The 17,726-nt window shown below is 39.3% G+C and overlaps 1 protein-coding gene across 7 annotated transcripts in view; it reads left to right on the forward strand.

Moving 5' to 3' along the window:
- Nucleotides 1-17,726, forward strand: part of GALK2 (galactokinase 2) — a 174,862-nt gene that overhangs the window by 52,826 nt on the left and 104,310 nt on the right. For all 7 annotated transcript variants that reach the window (XR_003120261.1, XM_025390821.1, XM_025390818.1 and 4 more), the window contains exon 3: nucleotides 13,874-13,997. Coding sequence is in view for 4 of the 7 variants with exons in the window: in XM_025390818.1 (XP_025246603.1) it covers nucleotides 13,874-13,997 (124 nt within the window). In the remaining 3 variants the exon portion in view is untranslated. The remainder of the gene's footprint in view (nucleotides 1-13,873; nucleotides 13,998-17,726) is intronic.

A 17,726-nucleotide genomic window follows, 5' to 3' on the forward strand; every position in this document is an offset into this window, starting at 1 on the left:
ATCTTTATTTCTGCCTTCATTTTGTTATGTACCCAGTAGTCATTCAGGAGCAGGTTGTTCAGTTTCTATGTAGTTAAGTGGTTTTGATTGAGTTTCTTAATCCTGAGTTCTAGTTTGATTGCACTGTGATCTGAGAGACAGTTTGTTATAATTTCTGTTCTTTTACATTTGCCGAGGAGTGCTTTACTTTCAACTATGTGGTCAATTTTAGAATAAGTGCGATGTGGTGCTGAGAGGAATGTATATTGTGTTGATTTGGGGTGGAGAGTTCTGTAGATGTCTATTAGGTTGGCTTGGTGCAGAGTTGAGTTCAATTCCTGATATTGTTGTTAACTTTCTGTCTCATTGATCTGTCTCATGTTGACCATGGGGTGTTAAAGTCTCCCATTATTATTGTATGGGAGTCTAAGTATCTTTGTAAGTCTCTAAGGACTTGCTTTATGAATCTGGGTGCTCCTGTATTGGGTGCATATATATTTAGGATAGTTAGCTCTTCTTGTTGAATTGATCCCTTTACCATTATGTAATGGCCTTCTTTGTGTCTTTTGATCTTTGTTGGTTTAAAGTCTGTTTTATCAGAGACTAGGATTGCAACCCCTGCCTTTTTTTGTTTTCCATTTGCTTGGTAGATCTTCCTCCATCCCTTTATTTTGAGCCTATGTGTGTCTCTGCATGTGAGATGGGTCTCCTGAGTACAGCAAACTGATGGATCTTGACTCTGTATCCAATTTTCCAGTCTGTGTCTTTTAGTTGGAAGATTTAGCCCAATTTCATTTAAGGTTAATATTGTTATGTGTGAACTTGATCCTGTCATTATGATGATAGCTGGTTATTTTGCTCGTTAGTTGATGCAGTTTCTTCCTAGCATTGCTGGTCTTTACAATTTGGCATGTTTTTGCAGTGGCTGGTACCGGTTGTTCCTTTCCATGTTTAGTGCTTCCTTCAGGAGCTCTTGTAGGGCAATCCTGGTGGTGATAAAATCTCTCAGCATTTGCTTGTCTGTAAAGGATTTTATTTCTCCTTCACTTATGAAACTTAGGTTGGCTGGATATGAAATTCTGGGTTGAAAATTCTTTTCTTTAAGAATGTTAAATATTGACCCCCACTCTCTTCTGGCTTGTAGAGTTTCTGCCAAGAGACCCGCTGTTAGTCTGATGGGCTTCCCTTTGTGGGTTAACTGACCTTTCTCTCTGGGTGCCCTTAACATTTTTCCTTCTTTTCAACTTTGGTGAATCTGACAATTTTGTGTCTTGGAGTTGCTCTTCTTGAGGAGTATCTTTGTGGCGTTCTCTGTATTTCCTGAATTTGAATGTTGGCCTGCCTTGCTAGGTTGGGGAAGTTCTCCTGGATAATATCCTGCAGAGTGTATTCCAACTTGGTTCCATTCTCCCCATCACTTTCAGGTACCCCAATCAGACGTAGATTTGGTCTTTTCACATAGTCCCATATTTGTTGGAGGCTTTGTTCATTTCTTTTTAGTCTTTTTTCTCTAAACTTCTCTTCTCGTTTCGTTTCAGTCATTTGATCTTCAATCACTGATACCCTTTCTTCCAGTTGGTCAAGTTGGTTACCGAAGCTTGTGCATTTGTCATGTAGTTCTCGTGTCATGGTTTTCAGCTCTATCAGGTCATTTAAAGACTTCTCTACATTGGTTATTCTAGTTAGCCATTTGTATAATCTTTTTTCAAGTTTTTTTAGCTTCTTTGCGATGGTTCAGACTTCCTCCATTACCTCGGAGAAGTTTGATCGTCTGAAGCCTTCTTCTCTCAACTCGTCAAAGTCATTCTCCATCCAGCTTTGTTCCGTTGCTGGAGAGGAGCTGCATTCCTTTGGAGGGGGAGAGGCTCTCTAATTTTTAGAATTTTCAGCTCTTCTGCACTGCTTTTTCCCCATCTTTGTGGTTTTTATCTACCTTTGGTCTTTGATGATGGTGATGTACAGATGTGGTATTGGTGTGGATGTCCTTTCTGTTTGTTAGTTTTCCTTCTAACAGTCAGGACCCTCAGCTGCAGGTCTGTTGGAGTTTGCTCGAGGTCTACCCCGGAGCCTGTTTGCCTGGGTATCAGCAGCACAGGCTGCAGAAGAGTGAATATTGCTGAACAGCAAATGTTGCCGCCTGATCATTCCTCTGGAAGCTTTGTCTCAGAGGGGTACCGGCCGTGTGAGGTGTGAGGTGTCAGTCTGCCCCTACTGGGGGATTTCCCCCAGTTAGGCTACTCGGGGGTCAGGCACCCACTTGAGCTGGCTGTCCGTCCATTCTCAGATCTCAAACTCTGTGCTGGGAGAACCACTACTCTCTTCAAAGCTGTCAGACAGGGACATTTAAATCTGCAGAAGTTTCTGCTGCCTTTTGTTTGGCTATGTCCTGTCCCCAGAGGTGGAGTCTACAGAGGCAGGCAGGCCTCCTTGAGCTGTGTTGGGCTCCACCCAGTTCGAGCTTCCTGGCTGCTTTGTTTACCTACCCAAGCCACAGCAATGGTAGGTGCCCCTCCCCCAGCCTCGCTCCCGCCTGGCAATTAGATCTCAGACTGCCGTGTTAGCAATGAAGGAGTCCCTGTGTGAGTGGGACCCTCCAAGCCAGGCACGGGATATAATCTCCCGGTATGCCGTTTGCTAAGACCCTTGGTAAAACGCAGTATTAGGGTGGGAGTGACCTGGTTTTCCAGGTGTTGTGTGTCACGGTTTCCCTTGGCTGGGAAAGGGAATTCCCTTACCCCTTGCACTTCCCAGGTGAGGTGATGCCTCGCCCGGCTTTGGCTCTCACTCGGTGTGCTGCACCCACTGTCCTGCACCCACTGTCCAACACGCCCCAGTGAGATGAACCCGGTACCTCAGTTGGAAATGCAGAAATCACCCATCTTCTGTGTCGTTCACGCTGGGAGCTGGAGGCTGGAGGTGTTCCTATTTGGCCATGTTGGAACCGCCCCCTTTGCAACTATTATAAAAGAGATTGAATTCTTCCTTTTTTTTTTTTTTTGAGATGGAGTCTCACTCTCTCGCCCAGGCTGGAGTGCAGTGGCGTGATGTCAGCTGACTGCAAGCTTCACCTCCCGGGTTCATGCCATTCTCCTGCCTCAGCTTCCCAAGTAGCTGGGACTACAGGCGCCTGCCACCACGCTCAGCTCATTTTTTTGTATTTTTAGTAGAGACGGGATTTCACCATGTTAGCCAGGATGGTCTTGATTTCCGGACCTCATGATCTGCCCCCCTCCGCCTCCCAAAGTGCTAGGATTACAGGCATGAGCCACTGTGCCCAGCCAAAAGGGGTTGAATTCTTGATTTGATTCTCTGTTCACTGTTGGTATACAGAAGAGCTATATTTGTATAGCTTGTTTCTGGAATCTTAATCTTGTATCTGTAATTGTAATCTTGTATCTGGAAACTTTGCTGAATTCTTTTATCAGTTCTAGGAGCTTTCTGAAGGAGTCTATGGGGTTTTCAAAGTAAATGATCATATCGTCAGCAAACAGTGACAGTTTGACTTCCTCTTTACTAATTTGGATGCCGTATATTTCTTTTTCTTGTCTGATTGCTCTGGCTAGGACTTCCAGTACCATGTTGAAAAGGAGTGGTGAGAGTAGGCATCTTAGTCTTGTTGCAGTTCTCAGAGGGAATGCTTTCAACCTTTCCTCATTCAGTATTATGTTGGTTATGGATCTGTCATAGATGGCTTTTATTACATTAAGGTATGTCCCTTTTGTGCCAATTTTGCTGAGAGTTTTAATCATAAAGCTTGCTAGATTTTGTTGAATGCTTTTTCTGCATCTGTTGAGATGATCATGTGATTTTTGTTTTTAATTCTGTTTATGTGGAGTATCACATGTACAGACTTGTGTATGTTAAACCATCCCTGCATCCCTGATATGAAACCCACTTGATCATGGTAGATTAACTTTTTGATATGTTGTTAGATTTGGTTAGGTAGGATTTCGTTAAGGATTTTAGCGTCTATGTTCATCAACGATATCGATCTGTAGTTCTCTTTTTTGGTTATGTCCTTCCCTGGTTTTGATATTAGGGTGATGCTGGCTTCATAGAATGAATTAGGAAAGGTTCCTTCTTTCTCTATCTTGTGGAATAGTGTCAACAGGATTGGTCCCCATTCTTCTTTGAATATCTGATGGAGTTCTGCTGTGAATCTGTCTGGTCCTGTATTTTTTTTGTTGGTATTTTTAAAATTATCATTTCAATCTCACTGCTTGTTATTGGTCTGTTCAGGGTATCTGATTCTTCCTGATTTAAGCTAGGAGGGTTGTATTTTTCCAGGAATTTATCCATCTCCTCTAGGTTTTCTAGTTTATTTGCATAAAGGTGTTCATAATAGCCTTGAATGATCTTTTGTATTTTAGTGGTGTCAACTGTAATATCTCCTCTTTTGTTTCTTAGCGGGGTTATTTGGATTTTCTCTCTTCTTTTCTTGGGTTAATCTTGCTAATGGTCTATCAATTTTACCTTTTATTTTGTTTTGTTTTTTGAGATGGAGTCTCGCTATTGTCATCCAGGCTGGAGTGCAGTGGTGTGATCTCAGCTCACTGCAATGTCCACCACCTGGTTCAAGCTTCTCCTGCCTCAGCCTCCTGAGTAGCTAGGATTACAGGCGCCCACCACCATGCCCAGCTAATTTTTGTACATTTAGTAGAGACGAGGTTTCTCCATGTAGGTCAGGCTGGTCTTGAACTCCCGACCTCAGGTGATCTACCCGCCTGAGACTCCCAAAGTGCTGGGATTATAGGCGAGAGCCACCGCGCTGGCCCAATTTTATCTTTCAAAGAACCACCTTTTTGTTTCATTTACCTTTTGTATTTTTGTTTGTTTCAATTTCATTTAGTTCTGCTCTGATCTTGGTTATTTCCTTTCTTCTGCTGAGTTTGTGTTTGGTTTGGTCTTGTTTCTTTAGTTTGTTGAGATGTGACCTTAGATTGTCTGTGCTCTTTCAGATTTTTTGATGTAGGTGTTTAGGGCTATGAACTTTCTTCTTAGCACTGTCCTAGCTGTATCCCAGAGGTTTTGATAGGTTGTGTCATTATTGTCATTCCATTCAAAGAATTTTTAGATTTCCATCTTGATCTTGTTTTTGACCCAATGCTCATTCAGGAGCAGGTTATTTAATTTCCATGTGTTTGCATGGTTTTGAAGGTTCCTTTTGTAGTTGATTTCCGGTTTTATTTCATTGTAGTCTGAGAGAGTGCTTGATATAATTTCAATTTTCTTAAATTTATTGAGGCATCTTTTGTGGTCTATCACATGATCTATCTTGGAGACAGTTCCATGCCCTGTTGAATAAGATGTGTTTTCTCTAGTTGTTGGATGAAATGTTCTGTATATATGTGTTAAGTCCATTTGTTCCAAGGTATAGTTTAAATCCATTGTTTCTTTGTTGACTTTCTGTCTTGATGACCTGTCTAGTGCTGTCAGTGGAGTATTGAAGTCCCCCACCCTTATTATGTTACTGTCAATCTCATTTCTTAGGTCTGTTGGTAATTGTTTTATAAATTTGGGAGCTCTAGTGTTAGGTGCATATATCTTTAGGATTGTGATATTTTCCTGTTACACAAAGCCTTTTTACCATTGTATAATGTCCCTCTTTGTCTCTTTTAACTGCTCTTGCTTTAAAGTTTGTTTTGTCTGATATAAGACGAGGTACCCCTGCTCACTTTGGTGTCCATTTGCATGAAATGCCCTTTTCCACCCCTTTACTTTAAGTTTCTGGGAGTCCTTATGTGTTAGGTGAGTCTCCTGAAGGCAGCAGACAGTTGGTTGGTTAGTCCTTATCCTTTTTGTGGTTCTCTGTCTTTTAAATGGAGCATTTGGGCCACTTACATTCAATGAAACACTAGCTATTTTTTATACTGATTTTGTATCTTGCGACTTTACTGAATTTATCAGCTGTAAAAGCTTTTTGTGGTCTTTAGGTTTTTCTACATTAGATGATGTTGTGTACAAATAGAGACCATCTGACTTTCTCCTTTCCAATTTGGATGCCCTTTATATTTTTCTCTTGCCTGGTTGCTCTGGCTCAGACTTCCAGTACTATTTTGAATATGAGTGGTGAAATTGGGTATGCTTGTCTTGTTCTAGTGCTTATACAAAAAGCTTTCCATTTTTCCTCATTTGGTATAACGTTAGCTATGGGTTTGTCATATATGGCCTTTATTATATATTGAGACATGTTCCTTCTGTACCTAATATGTTAAAAGTTTTTATCATGAAGGCATGTTGAATTTTATCAAATGCTTTTTCTGAATTGATTGTAAAGATTATATATTTTTTTCCTTCATTCTGTTGATGTGATATATCGTATTTTTGGATTTGTGTATGTTGAACCCCTTCCTTGCATCTCTAGGATTAATCCCACTTGATCATGGCATATAATCTTTTTATGGGCTCTTGGGTTCATTTTGCCAACATTTTATTGAGGATTTTTGATTATATGTTCAACTGAGATATTGTCCTGTAGTTTCCTTTTTCTGTTGTGTCCTTGTTCAGTTTTGGTATCAGAGTAATGCTGGCCACATAGAATAGTTTCAAAGAATTCCCTGCCTGTCAATTTTTTTGCAAGTCTGAAAAGAAGTGGTGTTAGTTCTTCTTTAAAGATTTGGTAGAATTCATGGGTGAAGCCCTGTGGTCCTGAGCATTTCTTTGTTGGGAGACTTTTTATTATTGCTTCAATCTTGTTACTTGTTATTGGTGTGTTCACGTTTTTTATTTCTACCTGGTTCAATCTTCATAGGTTTTCTGTGTCCAGGAACTTATGCATGTCGTTTAGGTTTTTCAATTTGTTGGCATAATAGTTGTTCACAATAGACTTTAATGATCCTTTGTATTTTGTGTTGTCACTTGTAATGTCTCCTTTTCTGTTTTTTTTTTGTTTGTTTTATTTATTTGTATGTTCTCTTTTTCTCAGTCTAGCTAAAGATTTGCTATTATGTTTACCTTTTCATTTCATTAATTTTTGTCTCAAATTTACTTCTGCTCTGATCTTTATTATTTCTTTCCTTCTACTAATTTTGGATTTGGATTGTTTTTGCTAGAGGTGTACCATTAGGTTGTTTATATGCAAAATTACTACTTTTTTTTTAGTGGCTGAGCGTTTATTTTATTTTATTTTATTTTTATTATTATTTTTTGAGACAGGGTTTTGCTCTTATTGCCCAAGCTGGAGCGCAATGGTGCGATCTCAGCTCACTGCAATATCTGCCTCCCAGATTCAAGTGATTCTCCTGCCTCAGCCTCCCAAGTAGCTGGGATTACAGGCACCCGCCACCATGCTTGGCTAATTTTTTGTATTTTTACTAAAGATGGGGTTTCATCATGTTGGCCAGACTGGTTGTGAACTCCTGACCTCAGGTGATTCACCCGCCTCGGCCTCCCAGAGAGTTAGGATTACAGGTGTGAACTACCGTGCCTGGCCTATTTTATTTTTTTTTTAACTTTTGAGATGGAGTCTTGCCCTGTTGCCCAGGCTGGAGTGTAGTGGCACAATCTTGGCTCACTGCAACCTGCACCTCCTGGACTCAAGTGATTCTTGTGCCTCAGCCTCCTGAGTAGCTGGGATTACAGGCACATGCCACCATGCCTGGCCAATTTTTGTATTCTTACTAGAGACGGGGTTTCCCAAAGTTAGCTACAGTTAAAAAAAAAAAAAAAAAAAAAAAAAAGGCCTTTTCATTTCTACCACATGGCTGGGCTTCAAGTATTTCAAACTTGTTCACTCTGCTTCCCTTTTAAATAGAAATTCCAGTTTCAGGTCATTTCTTTGCTCAAGAATAAGAGCATAGGTTGTTAGAAGCAGCTATACTACATCTTGAATGCTTTGCTGCTTAGAAATTTTTTTCACCAGATAACCTAAATCATCACTCTCAAGTTCAAAGTTCCGTAGGTCCCTAGAGCAGGGGCACAGTGCCTCCAGACTCTTTGCTAAAGCATAACAAAAGTGACCTTTACTCTAGTTCTCAATAAGTTTTGTATTTTCATCTGAGACCTCTTTAGCTGGGACTTCATTGTTCATATTATTATCAGCATTTTGGACACAACCATTCAACCAGTTTCTTGGAAATTCCAAACTTTTCCTCATCTTCCTGTGTTTTTTTCTGAGCCCTCCGAACTGTTCCAACCTCTGCCACTTTACCTAGTTCCAAAGGTGCTTTCACATTTTCAGTTATCTTTATAGCAATGCCCTACTTCTGATACCAATTTTCTGTATTGGTCTGCTCTTGCACTGCTATAAAGAAGTATCTGAGACTGGATAGTTTATAAAGAAAAGAGGTTTAATTGGCTCAACTTTGCAGGCTGTACAGGAAGCATGGCTGGGAAAGCCTCAGGAAACTTACAAGCATAGTGGAAGGCAAAGGGGAAGGAGGCACACCTTACATGGCTGGAGCAGGAGGATGAGAGGGAGGGAAAGTGCTATACTCTTTTAAACAATCAGATCTTGTGAGAACTCTATCATGAGAGCCACACTCAGGAGACTGGGTTAAGCCATTAGAAACCACCTCCATGATTCAATCGATACCCACCAGGCTTCACTTCCAGCATTTGGTATTACATTTCAACATGAGATTTGGGTGGGGACACAGATCCAAGCCATATCATATGGGTCTAGGCATTGATCCCTTTCTTCTTGGTTTTCTAATTTGTTGGTATATAGTTGCTCATGATAGTCTCTAATGATGCCTTCAGTCTCTGCTATCAGTTATAATATCTTTAAAAAAATTCTCTATTTGAATCTTCTTTATTTTTTTCTTTTTCTTTTTTGTTTGAGACAGAGTCTCACTCTCTTGCCTAGGCTGGAGTGCAGTGGAGCTGTCTCAACTCACTGCAACTTCTGCCCCCTGGGTTCAAGTGATTGTCCTGCCTCAGCCTCCTGAGTAGCTGGGATTACAAGTGCCCACCACCACGCCCAGCTAATTTTTGTATTTTTAGTACAGATGGGGTTTCACCACGTTGGCCAGGCTGGTCTCGAACACCTGGCCTTGTGATCCACCCACCTTGGCCTCCCAAAGTGCTGAGATTACAGGTGTGAGCCTCTGTGCCTGGACTCTTTTTTTCTTAGTGTGGCTAAAGGTTTTTTGATTTAGTTTATGTTTGCAAAACACCAGTTTTTAATTTCATTGATTTTTTTTTGTATTTTTAAATTTCAATTTTACTAATTTTTTGCTCTGATCTGAGTTCTTTCTTTTCCTCTACCAATTGTGCATTTCATTTGCTTTTGTCTTTCTTATTTGTTAAGATGCATCTTTAGGCTGCTTATTTGACATATTTCTACCTTTTTGATATAGGTATTTATTGTTTTAAATGTCCTTTTTTGTACTGCTCTTTCTGTGTTATGGAGATTTTGGTCTATTGTGTTTTCACTCCCACATGTTTCATGAAATTTAAAAATTTCCTCATTTTTTCATTGGCAAACTGGTCAATCAGGAACATATTTTTACTTTCCATGTGTTTGCTTAGTTTCCAAAGTTTTTCTTCATATTGATCTCTAGTTTTATTTCATTATGATCAGAGAAGATACTTGATGTTATTTTAATTTTTTTGAACTTTTTGAGACTTGTTTTGTGGTCTAACTTACGATCTATCCTGGAGAATATGCCGGGCACTGATGAGAAGAATGTGTATTCTGGGGCTGTTGGATGAAATGTTTTATAAATATCCATTTGTTCTATAGTGCAGTTGAAGTCTGATGTTTCTTTGTTGATTTTCTCCTGGATGAATACCCCAGGGCTGAAAGTGAGGTTTTGAAGTCCCCAGTTATTATTGTATAGGCATCTATCCTTCTTTTTAATTTTAATAATATTTGTTTTATATAGCTGAGTGCTCCAGCATTGGGTGCATATATATTTACAATTGTTATATCCTGTTGCTGAATTGACTCCTTTGATATTATATAATGACCTTTGTCTCTTTTTATAGTTTTTGTCTTGAATCCTGTTTATTTATGCATAACTACTCTTGTTCTCGTTTGGTTTTTATTTGCATGGATTATCTTTTTCTTTTTAAAAAAATTTTACTTTATGTTCTGGGATATAAGTGCAGAAATGTATAGGTTTGATACATAGGTATACGTGTGCCATGGTGGTTTGCTGCACCTGTCAATGCATCATCTAGGTTTTAAGCCCCGTGTGTGTTAGCTATGTGTCCTAATGCTCTCCCTCCCCTTCCCCTCCACCCCACAATTGGCCCTGGTGTGTGTTCCGCAATATCTTTTTCTTTTTTTTTGGTTTGCGTATCTTTATAGATGAGGTTAGCGTATGGTTTTTGTTTTTTTAATCCATTCATCCACTTTGTCTTTTATTGGAAATTTAGTCCATTTATATTCAGTGTTATAAGGTACAGGCTTACTAGTGCCATTTTGTTATTTATTTTCTGGTTGTTTTGTTGGTTCTCTCTTTCTTCCTTTCTTCTCATCTTCCTTTGTATAAAAGTGACTTTTTCTGACAAGTTTTAATTTATTATTTAAAACTTTTTTTGGGCCGGGCGCATTGCCCCACGCCTGTAATCCCAGCACTTTGGAAGGCAGCGGTGGGCAGATCACGAGGTCAGGAGATTGAGACCGTCCTGGCTAACACGGTGAAACCCCATCTGTACTAAAAAATACAAAAAAAATTTAGCGAGGTGAGGTGGTGGGCTCCTGTAGTCCCACCTACTCGGGAGGCTGAGGCCAGAGAATGGTGTGAACCTGGAAGGCGGAGCTTGCAGTGAGCCGAGATTGCGCGACTGCACTCCAGCCTGGGCGACAGAGTGAGACTCTGTCTCAAAAAAAACCCCAAAAAAACCCAACTTTTTTTTGTATCCGATATAGGTTTTTGTTTTGTGATTACTGTGAGGCTTGCAAATAACATCTTGTAACCAATTATTTCAAGGAGATGACAGCTTAACTCTGACTACAATGAAAATAAAAAAATAAATAAGCAAAAAGAAAACAAACAAAAAACCCAAAACTACACCTTCACCCCATTTCTTCACTTTGTCACTTCTTTTTTTTTTTTTTTTTTTTTGAGATGGAGTCTCACTCTGTCACCCAGGCTGGAGTACAGTGGCGTGATCTCGGCTCACTGCAATCCCCGCCTCCCAGGTTCAAGTGATTCTCCTGCCTCAGCCTTCCAAGTAGCTAGGACTACAGGCACCCACCACCACGCCCGACTTTTTTTTTTTTTTTTTTTTTTTTGTACTTTTAGTAGAGATGGAGTTTCACCATGTTAGCCAGGATAGTCTCGATCTCCTGACCTCGTGATCTGCCTGACTTGGCCTCCCAAAGTGCTGGGATTACAGGCTTGAGCCACCGTGCCCGGCTGCTTTGTCACTTTTGATTGTCTCTATTTATATCTTTTTATGCTCAGAAAGCTGTTTCAGTTACTATTTTTGATAGGTTTGTCTTTTAATCTTCCTACTAATATATGAGTGTTTTAACACTATAGTTACAGTGTTATTCTGTATTCATCTGTTCATTTACCACTACCACTGAGTTCTATACCACCATGTGATATATATTTTTTACATTAATGTGCTTTTCTTTCAGATTGAAGAACTCTCTGTAGCATTTTTTGCAAGACAGGTTTGGTGTTGATGAAACCCCTCAGCTGTGTTTGTCTGGGAGAGTATTTCTCTTTCATGTTTGAAGGATAGTTTTATTGGAAATAATATTCTAGTTCAAAAGTTGTTTTTCTTAAACACTTTGACTATGTCATCTGCCTCTCTCTTGGCCTCTAAGTTCCCTGCTGAGTTGTCTCCTGCCAGACATATTGTTCTTTATATGTTCTTTATATATGTTCTTTGCTTTGTATGTTCTTTATATGTTCTTTGCTTCTTTTCTTTTTCTGCTTTTAGGATACTTTCTTTATCCTTGACCTTTGACAGTTTGATTAATATATTAATTCAGTTAGTCTTATTTGGGTTGAATCCTTTTGGTGTTGTGTCATCTTCTAATACCTTAATATTCATATCTTTTCCTAGGTTTTGAAAGTTTTCTATCAGTATTTCACTGAATAAACTTCCTACCCTACCTCTCTATCTCTACATCCTCTTTAAAGCCATTAACTCTTAGATTTGCCCCTTTGAGGCTATTTTCTAGATCTTGTAGAAAAGCTTCATTCTTTTTAAATTGTTTTTCTTTTCTCTCCTCTGACTGTGTATTTTTATATAGCCTGTCTTCAGGTTCCCTAATTATTTCTTTTTCTTGATCGATTCTACTGTTGAGAGACTGAGACATTTTTGAGTTTGTCAGTTGAATTTTTCAGCTGCAGAACTTCTGTTTGAAATTTCAAAAACGATTTTAATCTCTTTGTTAAATTTCTCTGGTAGAATAATGAATTTCTTCCCTGTGTTATCTTTTAAGTTTGTTGAGCTTCCTCAAGACAGCTCTTTTGAATTCTCTGTCTGAAAGGACATATATCTTCGTCTTTCCGGGATTGGTCACTGGTGTCTTCTGTAGTTCATTTAATGAGGTCATGTTTTCCTGGATACTCTTGATGCTTGTGGACATTCATCACTTATGGGCATTGACAAATTAGGTATTTATTTGTCTCTGTAGTCTGGGTTTGTTTGTACCCTTCATTCTTGAGAAGACTTTTCATGTATTCAAATGGGGTTGAGTGTTGTGCTCTAAGAATGCGGTCCTTACGGGCTAAAGGAGGTGCTCTAAGCCCAGGAATAATGCAGTTCTTGCTGACATCTAGAGGCGCTGCCTTGATGAGTTTGGGTAAGGTAAAGGAGAATTCCTTGGGTTGTCAGGCAAAGTCCTCTTGATGTCTTCCCTTTACTCCTTCCAATCAGAAGTAGTCTCTCTACTGGGCTGCCTAGAGCACTTCTGTGGCTTCCACAGCTGGCACTGTGCTGGGTCATACCTGAAGCCTGTACAATACTGGATCTTGCCTGGTTACTGCTGATGTTTATTCAAGGCCCAAGGGCTCTTTAGTAGTGATCAGGTGAATCCTGCCAAGACTGGGTCCTTCTCTTCAGGGCAGTGGATTCCCTTTGAATGAGGGTGGGTCTAGAAATCCCCTTCAGGAACTAAGTCCTGGAATTGACAGCTTCAGGAATCTCCTTGGTGCTTTACTTTGGCTGAGCTGGTACCCAAATTGCAAGACAGTCTTCTATACTCTTCCCACTTCTTTCCTTAAGCTAAAGGAGTCTCTCCCCAAGCTGTACTTCCTGGAGTTGGGTGCAATGTGATCCAGCCACTCCCCTGGCTGCCACAGCTGGTGTCACACTTGGTCACACATCCCAAGTCTACTGCCTCCAAGTCCAGCGCAGCACCACAGCTTGCCTGAGGACTGCAGTACTTGTGGCCTGACAGCCAATTAAGCTTATTCTGGGCACGAGGCCACTTTAGTTAGCCAGAGGTGAGGTCAGTTGGGACTCAGGTTCTTCCTGCTGAGACTGAGAATTCTGTCTTGCCCAGGGCTGATCTAAATGCTCCCTTCTTGGGTGCTAGCAGAATTCTTCTCTGTTTTGTGTTTTGCTGTAACATGGCAGCACTGAGTTCCAGTGCAAAGACCCACACTCACTTCACCCTCCCTCCCCCAAACAGTTTTTCTCTCTCCATACTGGGAGGGATCCTGTAGGCAATGCAAGACTGTCTTTCCTGTGCTCTTCAATTCCTCTATCCCTGATGTTATGTGAAAACCAGGTACTGTGATTTTCAGGTACTCACCTGAATTTTCTGGGTTCTTATGAAGGTGTTTATTGCATAGATAGTTGTTCAATTTGGTGTAAGATCATGGAAGGGTTCTATTTGGCCATCTTGCTCTGCTTTCCTTTATTTTTATTTACTGTTAAAACCTGGCTCATGATCAGTTTTTTCCTGTATGTAAACTTTCTTGAGGTGCTTTTGTTTTATATATTAGCAATGATTAAAAAAGCTTTCTCTTTTTTCTAGGAGAGCATATAGATTACTGTGGATATTCTGTTCTTCCTATGGCTATAGAACAAGATGTGCTAATAGCTGTAGAACCTGTGAAAACATATACTCTCCAACTGGCCAATACAAATCCCTTGTATCCGTGAGTATTTAAAATTGCTAATTTGTCTGTATGTATGGTTCTGTTTGTACCCAAATGAACTCTTTAGGAGACATCAGATTTATAACAAGTCATTTAATTTGTTGATATTTTGTACCTGACATTAAAAAAATTCTAAGGCCATTATTTATTGTTTGTTCATTTTGTTCATTTGTCAATTAATTTAAGGAATATTTACCAAAGACTTACCATGTGATAGACATAGTCTTAGATACCAGGTGATACAAAGATAAATAACTCTGTCCTTGTGCGATAGGTACTTATCATCTATTGATCTAATTATCTCCAGCAAAGTAAGGTGATGTTTTCCTATGTTACTATGGCAGCTTCTAAGTATCTTGTCATAGCATCTTACTATGCTGTATTATTATTATCTGTTTATTTACCTGTGTCACCCAGTAGACAGTAAACTATGTGACTTCAGGCACTGTTGCCTCTCTTCTTCAATGCCCTAGCATATAAAACAGAGTCTGATGCCTAATAAAGGTAACTTTCTAGTACATATGCTTTATCAAGTTAACAAAGTCTTTAAAAAAAAAATCTTAGTTTGCTAAGATTAAAAAAGTTTACTAATGGGTATTGAATTTAATTAAATGTCTATTTAGTATTGAAGATCAGTTTTTTAAAAATATGGTGAATTAGTCTGATGAAGTTTTTAATGTTGAGCCCTTTGCATTTCTAGGATAAACTCTACTTGCTTTTAATGTATTATAACAGATTTGACTTGATCATACAGAAAAAGATTTTGGCTTATGTTTGGCATATTATATGTTTGGCTTGTTCATTGGTTAGTTTATCTGCAATAACATTCATTTATTCAGAAAATATTTTTGATAAGACTCTATACCAGCTTGTGCAAGATGTAGAAGTTTTTTACTTTTATATGGAACTTATTGTAGGAGATCTTTTTTTCCTTTTCATTTCACATGTCTGATAATATATCTTGTGTGCATTTTGGACCCTTGAAAAGCTCACATTATCTCAAACATATTTTTGTGTCATTGTTTATGAACATTTAAAAACCAGTGCATAATATTTTGTCATCTTGATTTAGTAAAATTTACTTAATCATTCCCACAATAATGAATGTGTGGTTTCAGTTTCGTTTTTCACAAAAGTAGATCCTGAGACAGACCTAGATGCAGGTAGTATATTTGAGAAATGGTCCCAGGAGCAGTAGGAAAGAGCATGAAGAATGAGTTGGGCAATTAGAGGTGAATTATCAAGATATATAGTCCCTGCTAGAGGCAGGAGGCTTGAATCTCCTAGGACCCCTAGGAAGCATGTAGTATGCCTCCTAGAATTGTCTATTTGTTTTAGCATTCATTGTGTAGGTATATCTTGTTTATCTATTTACCAATAACGGACATTTAGATCATTGCCAGTATTTGCCTGTATGAATAATACTGCTACAAATATTTATGTACAAATGTATGTGTGGACATGTTTCATTTCTGTTGGGTAAATACCTAAGATTGGAGTGTCTGGTTTGCCATTTATTTATTTATTGAGACAGGGTCTCACCCTCTTGCTTAGCCTGGAGTGTAGTGGGGTGATCTCAGCTCAACTCAACCTTTGCCTTCTGGGTTCAAGAGATTCTCCCGCTTCAGTCTCCTGAGTAGCTGGGACTACAGGCACATACCATCACACCTGGCTAATTTTTGTATTTTTTGGTGGGGATGGGATTTCAGCATGTTGACCAGGCTGGTCTTGAACTACTGACCTCAAGTGATCCACTTGCGTCAGCCTCCCAAAGTGCTGGGATTACAGGTTTGAGCCACTGCATCCATCCTGGTTTGCCTTTAATACGGTTTGGTGGTGTCTCCACCCAAATCTAATCTTGAATTTTAACTCCCACAATTCCCACGTGTCCTGGGAGGAGCCTGATGGGAGGTAATTGAATCATGGGGGTGGGTCTTTCCCATGCTGTTGTTGTGATAATGAATAAGTCTCATGAGATCTGATGGTTTTAAAAATGGAAGTTTCCCTGCACAAGCTCTCTTTTTGCCTGCCATCATCCATATAGGACGTGACTTGCTCCTCCTTGCCTTCTGCTATGATTGTGAGGCTCCTGCAGCCATGTGGAACTGTAAGTCCATTAAAGGTCTTGCTTTTGTAAATTGCTCAGTCTCAGGTATGCCTTTATCAACAGCATGAAAATGAACTAATATAGCCTTTTAAAGAAATTTTCTGGCTGGGCACAGTGGTTCACGCCTGTAATCCCAGCATTTTGGGAGGCCGAGGTGGTTGGATTGCTTGAGCCTGCGAGTTCGAGACCACCCTTGGCAGCATGGTGAAAGCCTGTCTCCACTAAAAATACAAAAAGCTTAGTTGGGCATTGTGGCATGCACCTGTAATCCCAGCTACTCAGGAGGCTGAGGATGGAGAATTGCTTGAACCTGGGAGGTGGAGGCTGCAGTGAGCCAAGATTGCGCCACTGCACTCCAGCCAGGGTGACAGAGCGAGACTCTGTCTCAGAAAAAAAAAAAAAAAAAGGAAAGAAATTTTCTGCTTGCCAAAGTTGTGTAATTTTACATTTTCATCAGTGGTGTTACCAGCATGTTTTAAAATTTTAGCTCTTCTCCTAAATGTGTAGTAGTATATTTCAAGTTTTTAAATTTCTCTGACTAATGATGTTGAACATCTTTTCATCTACTTATTTGCTACCTAGATGTATTCTTTGTTGAAGGGTCTTTTCAAATCATTTTCCTATTTTTGAGTTTCTTATAGATATAAGCCTCTTTTTTTTGAGACAAAGTCTTGCTCTGTCATTTCTGTATTGGGACATTACAGGTCCTCTCTTCTAGCTATTTTGAAATATACAATACATGGTTGTTAACTACGTCACCCTACTCTGCTATAGACCATTATAACTTATTCCTTCTATCTAACCTTATGTTTTTACCTATTTGCCAATTTCTTTTTATCCCCCATTCACTGACCCTTCCTCGCCTCTTTTATCTATCATTCTACCCTGTTCCTTCATGAGATCAATCTTTTAAGTTCCCACATATGAGTGAGAATATCTGATGTTTGATTTTTCTGTACCTGGCTTATTCCATCAACATTGCTCCAAATGCCATGATTTTATTTTATTTTTTTTTTATGGCTGAATAGTATTCCATTGCGTATATATACATTTTCTTTATTTATTCATCTGTTGGTGGGCACTTAGGTTGATTCCCTGTCTTTGCTATTGTGAATGGTACTGGAATAAACATGGAGTGCAGGTATCCTCCTGATATACTGATTTCTTTTCCTTTGGATAAATACACAGTATTACGGTTGCTGGATCATATGGTAGTTGTGTTTTTAGTGCTCTGAGAAATCTCCCTACTGTTTTCTGTAATGGCTGCACTAATATACATTCCCACCAACAGTGTATAAGTGTTCCCTTTTTTCTGTGTCCTTATCAGCATCTGTTATCTTTTGTCTTATTAGTAATAGTCATTCTAACTTGGGTAAGATGATGTCTCATTGTGGTTTTGATTTCCATTTTGCTGATGATTAGTGATGGTAAGCAGTTTTTCATATACCTATCTGCCGTTTGTATGGATGTCTTTGGAAAAATGTCTCTTCATGTCATTTGTCCACCTTTAAGTGGGATTATTATTAGTTTTTACTATCGAGTGTTTTGAGTTCCTTGTGTATTCTGGATATTAGTTCCTTGTTGGATGAATAGTTTGCAAATATTGTCTTCCATTCAACAGG

The sequence above is a fragment of the Theropithecus gelada genome, chromosome 7a, assembly GCF_003255815.1.
Source record: "Theropithecus gelada isolate Dixy chromosome 7a, Tgel_1.0, whole genome shotgun sequence".
NCBI lineage: Eukaryota > Metazoa > Chordata > Mammalia > Primates > Cercopithecidae > Theropithecus > Theropithecus gelada.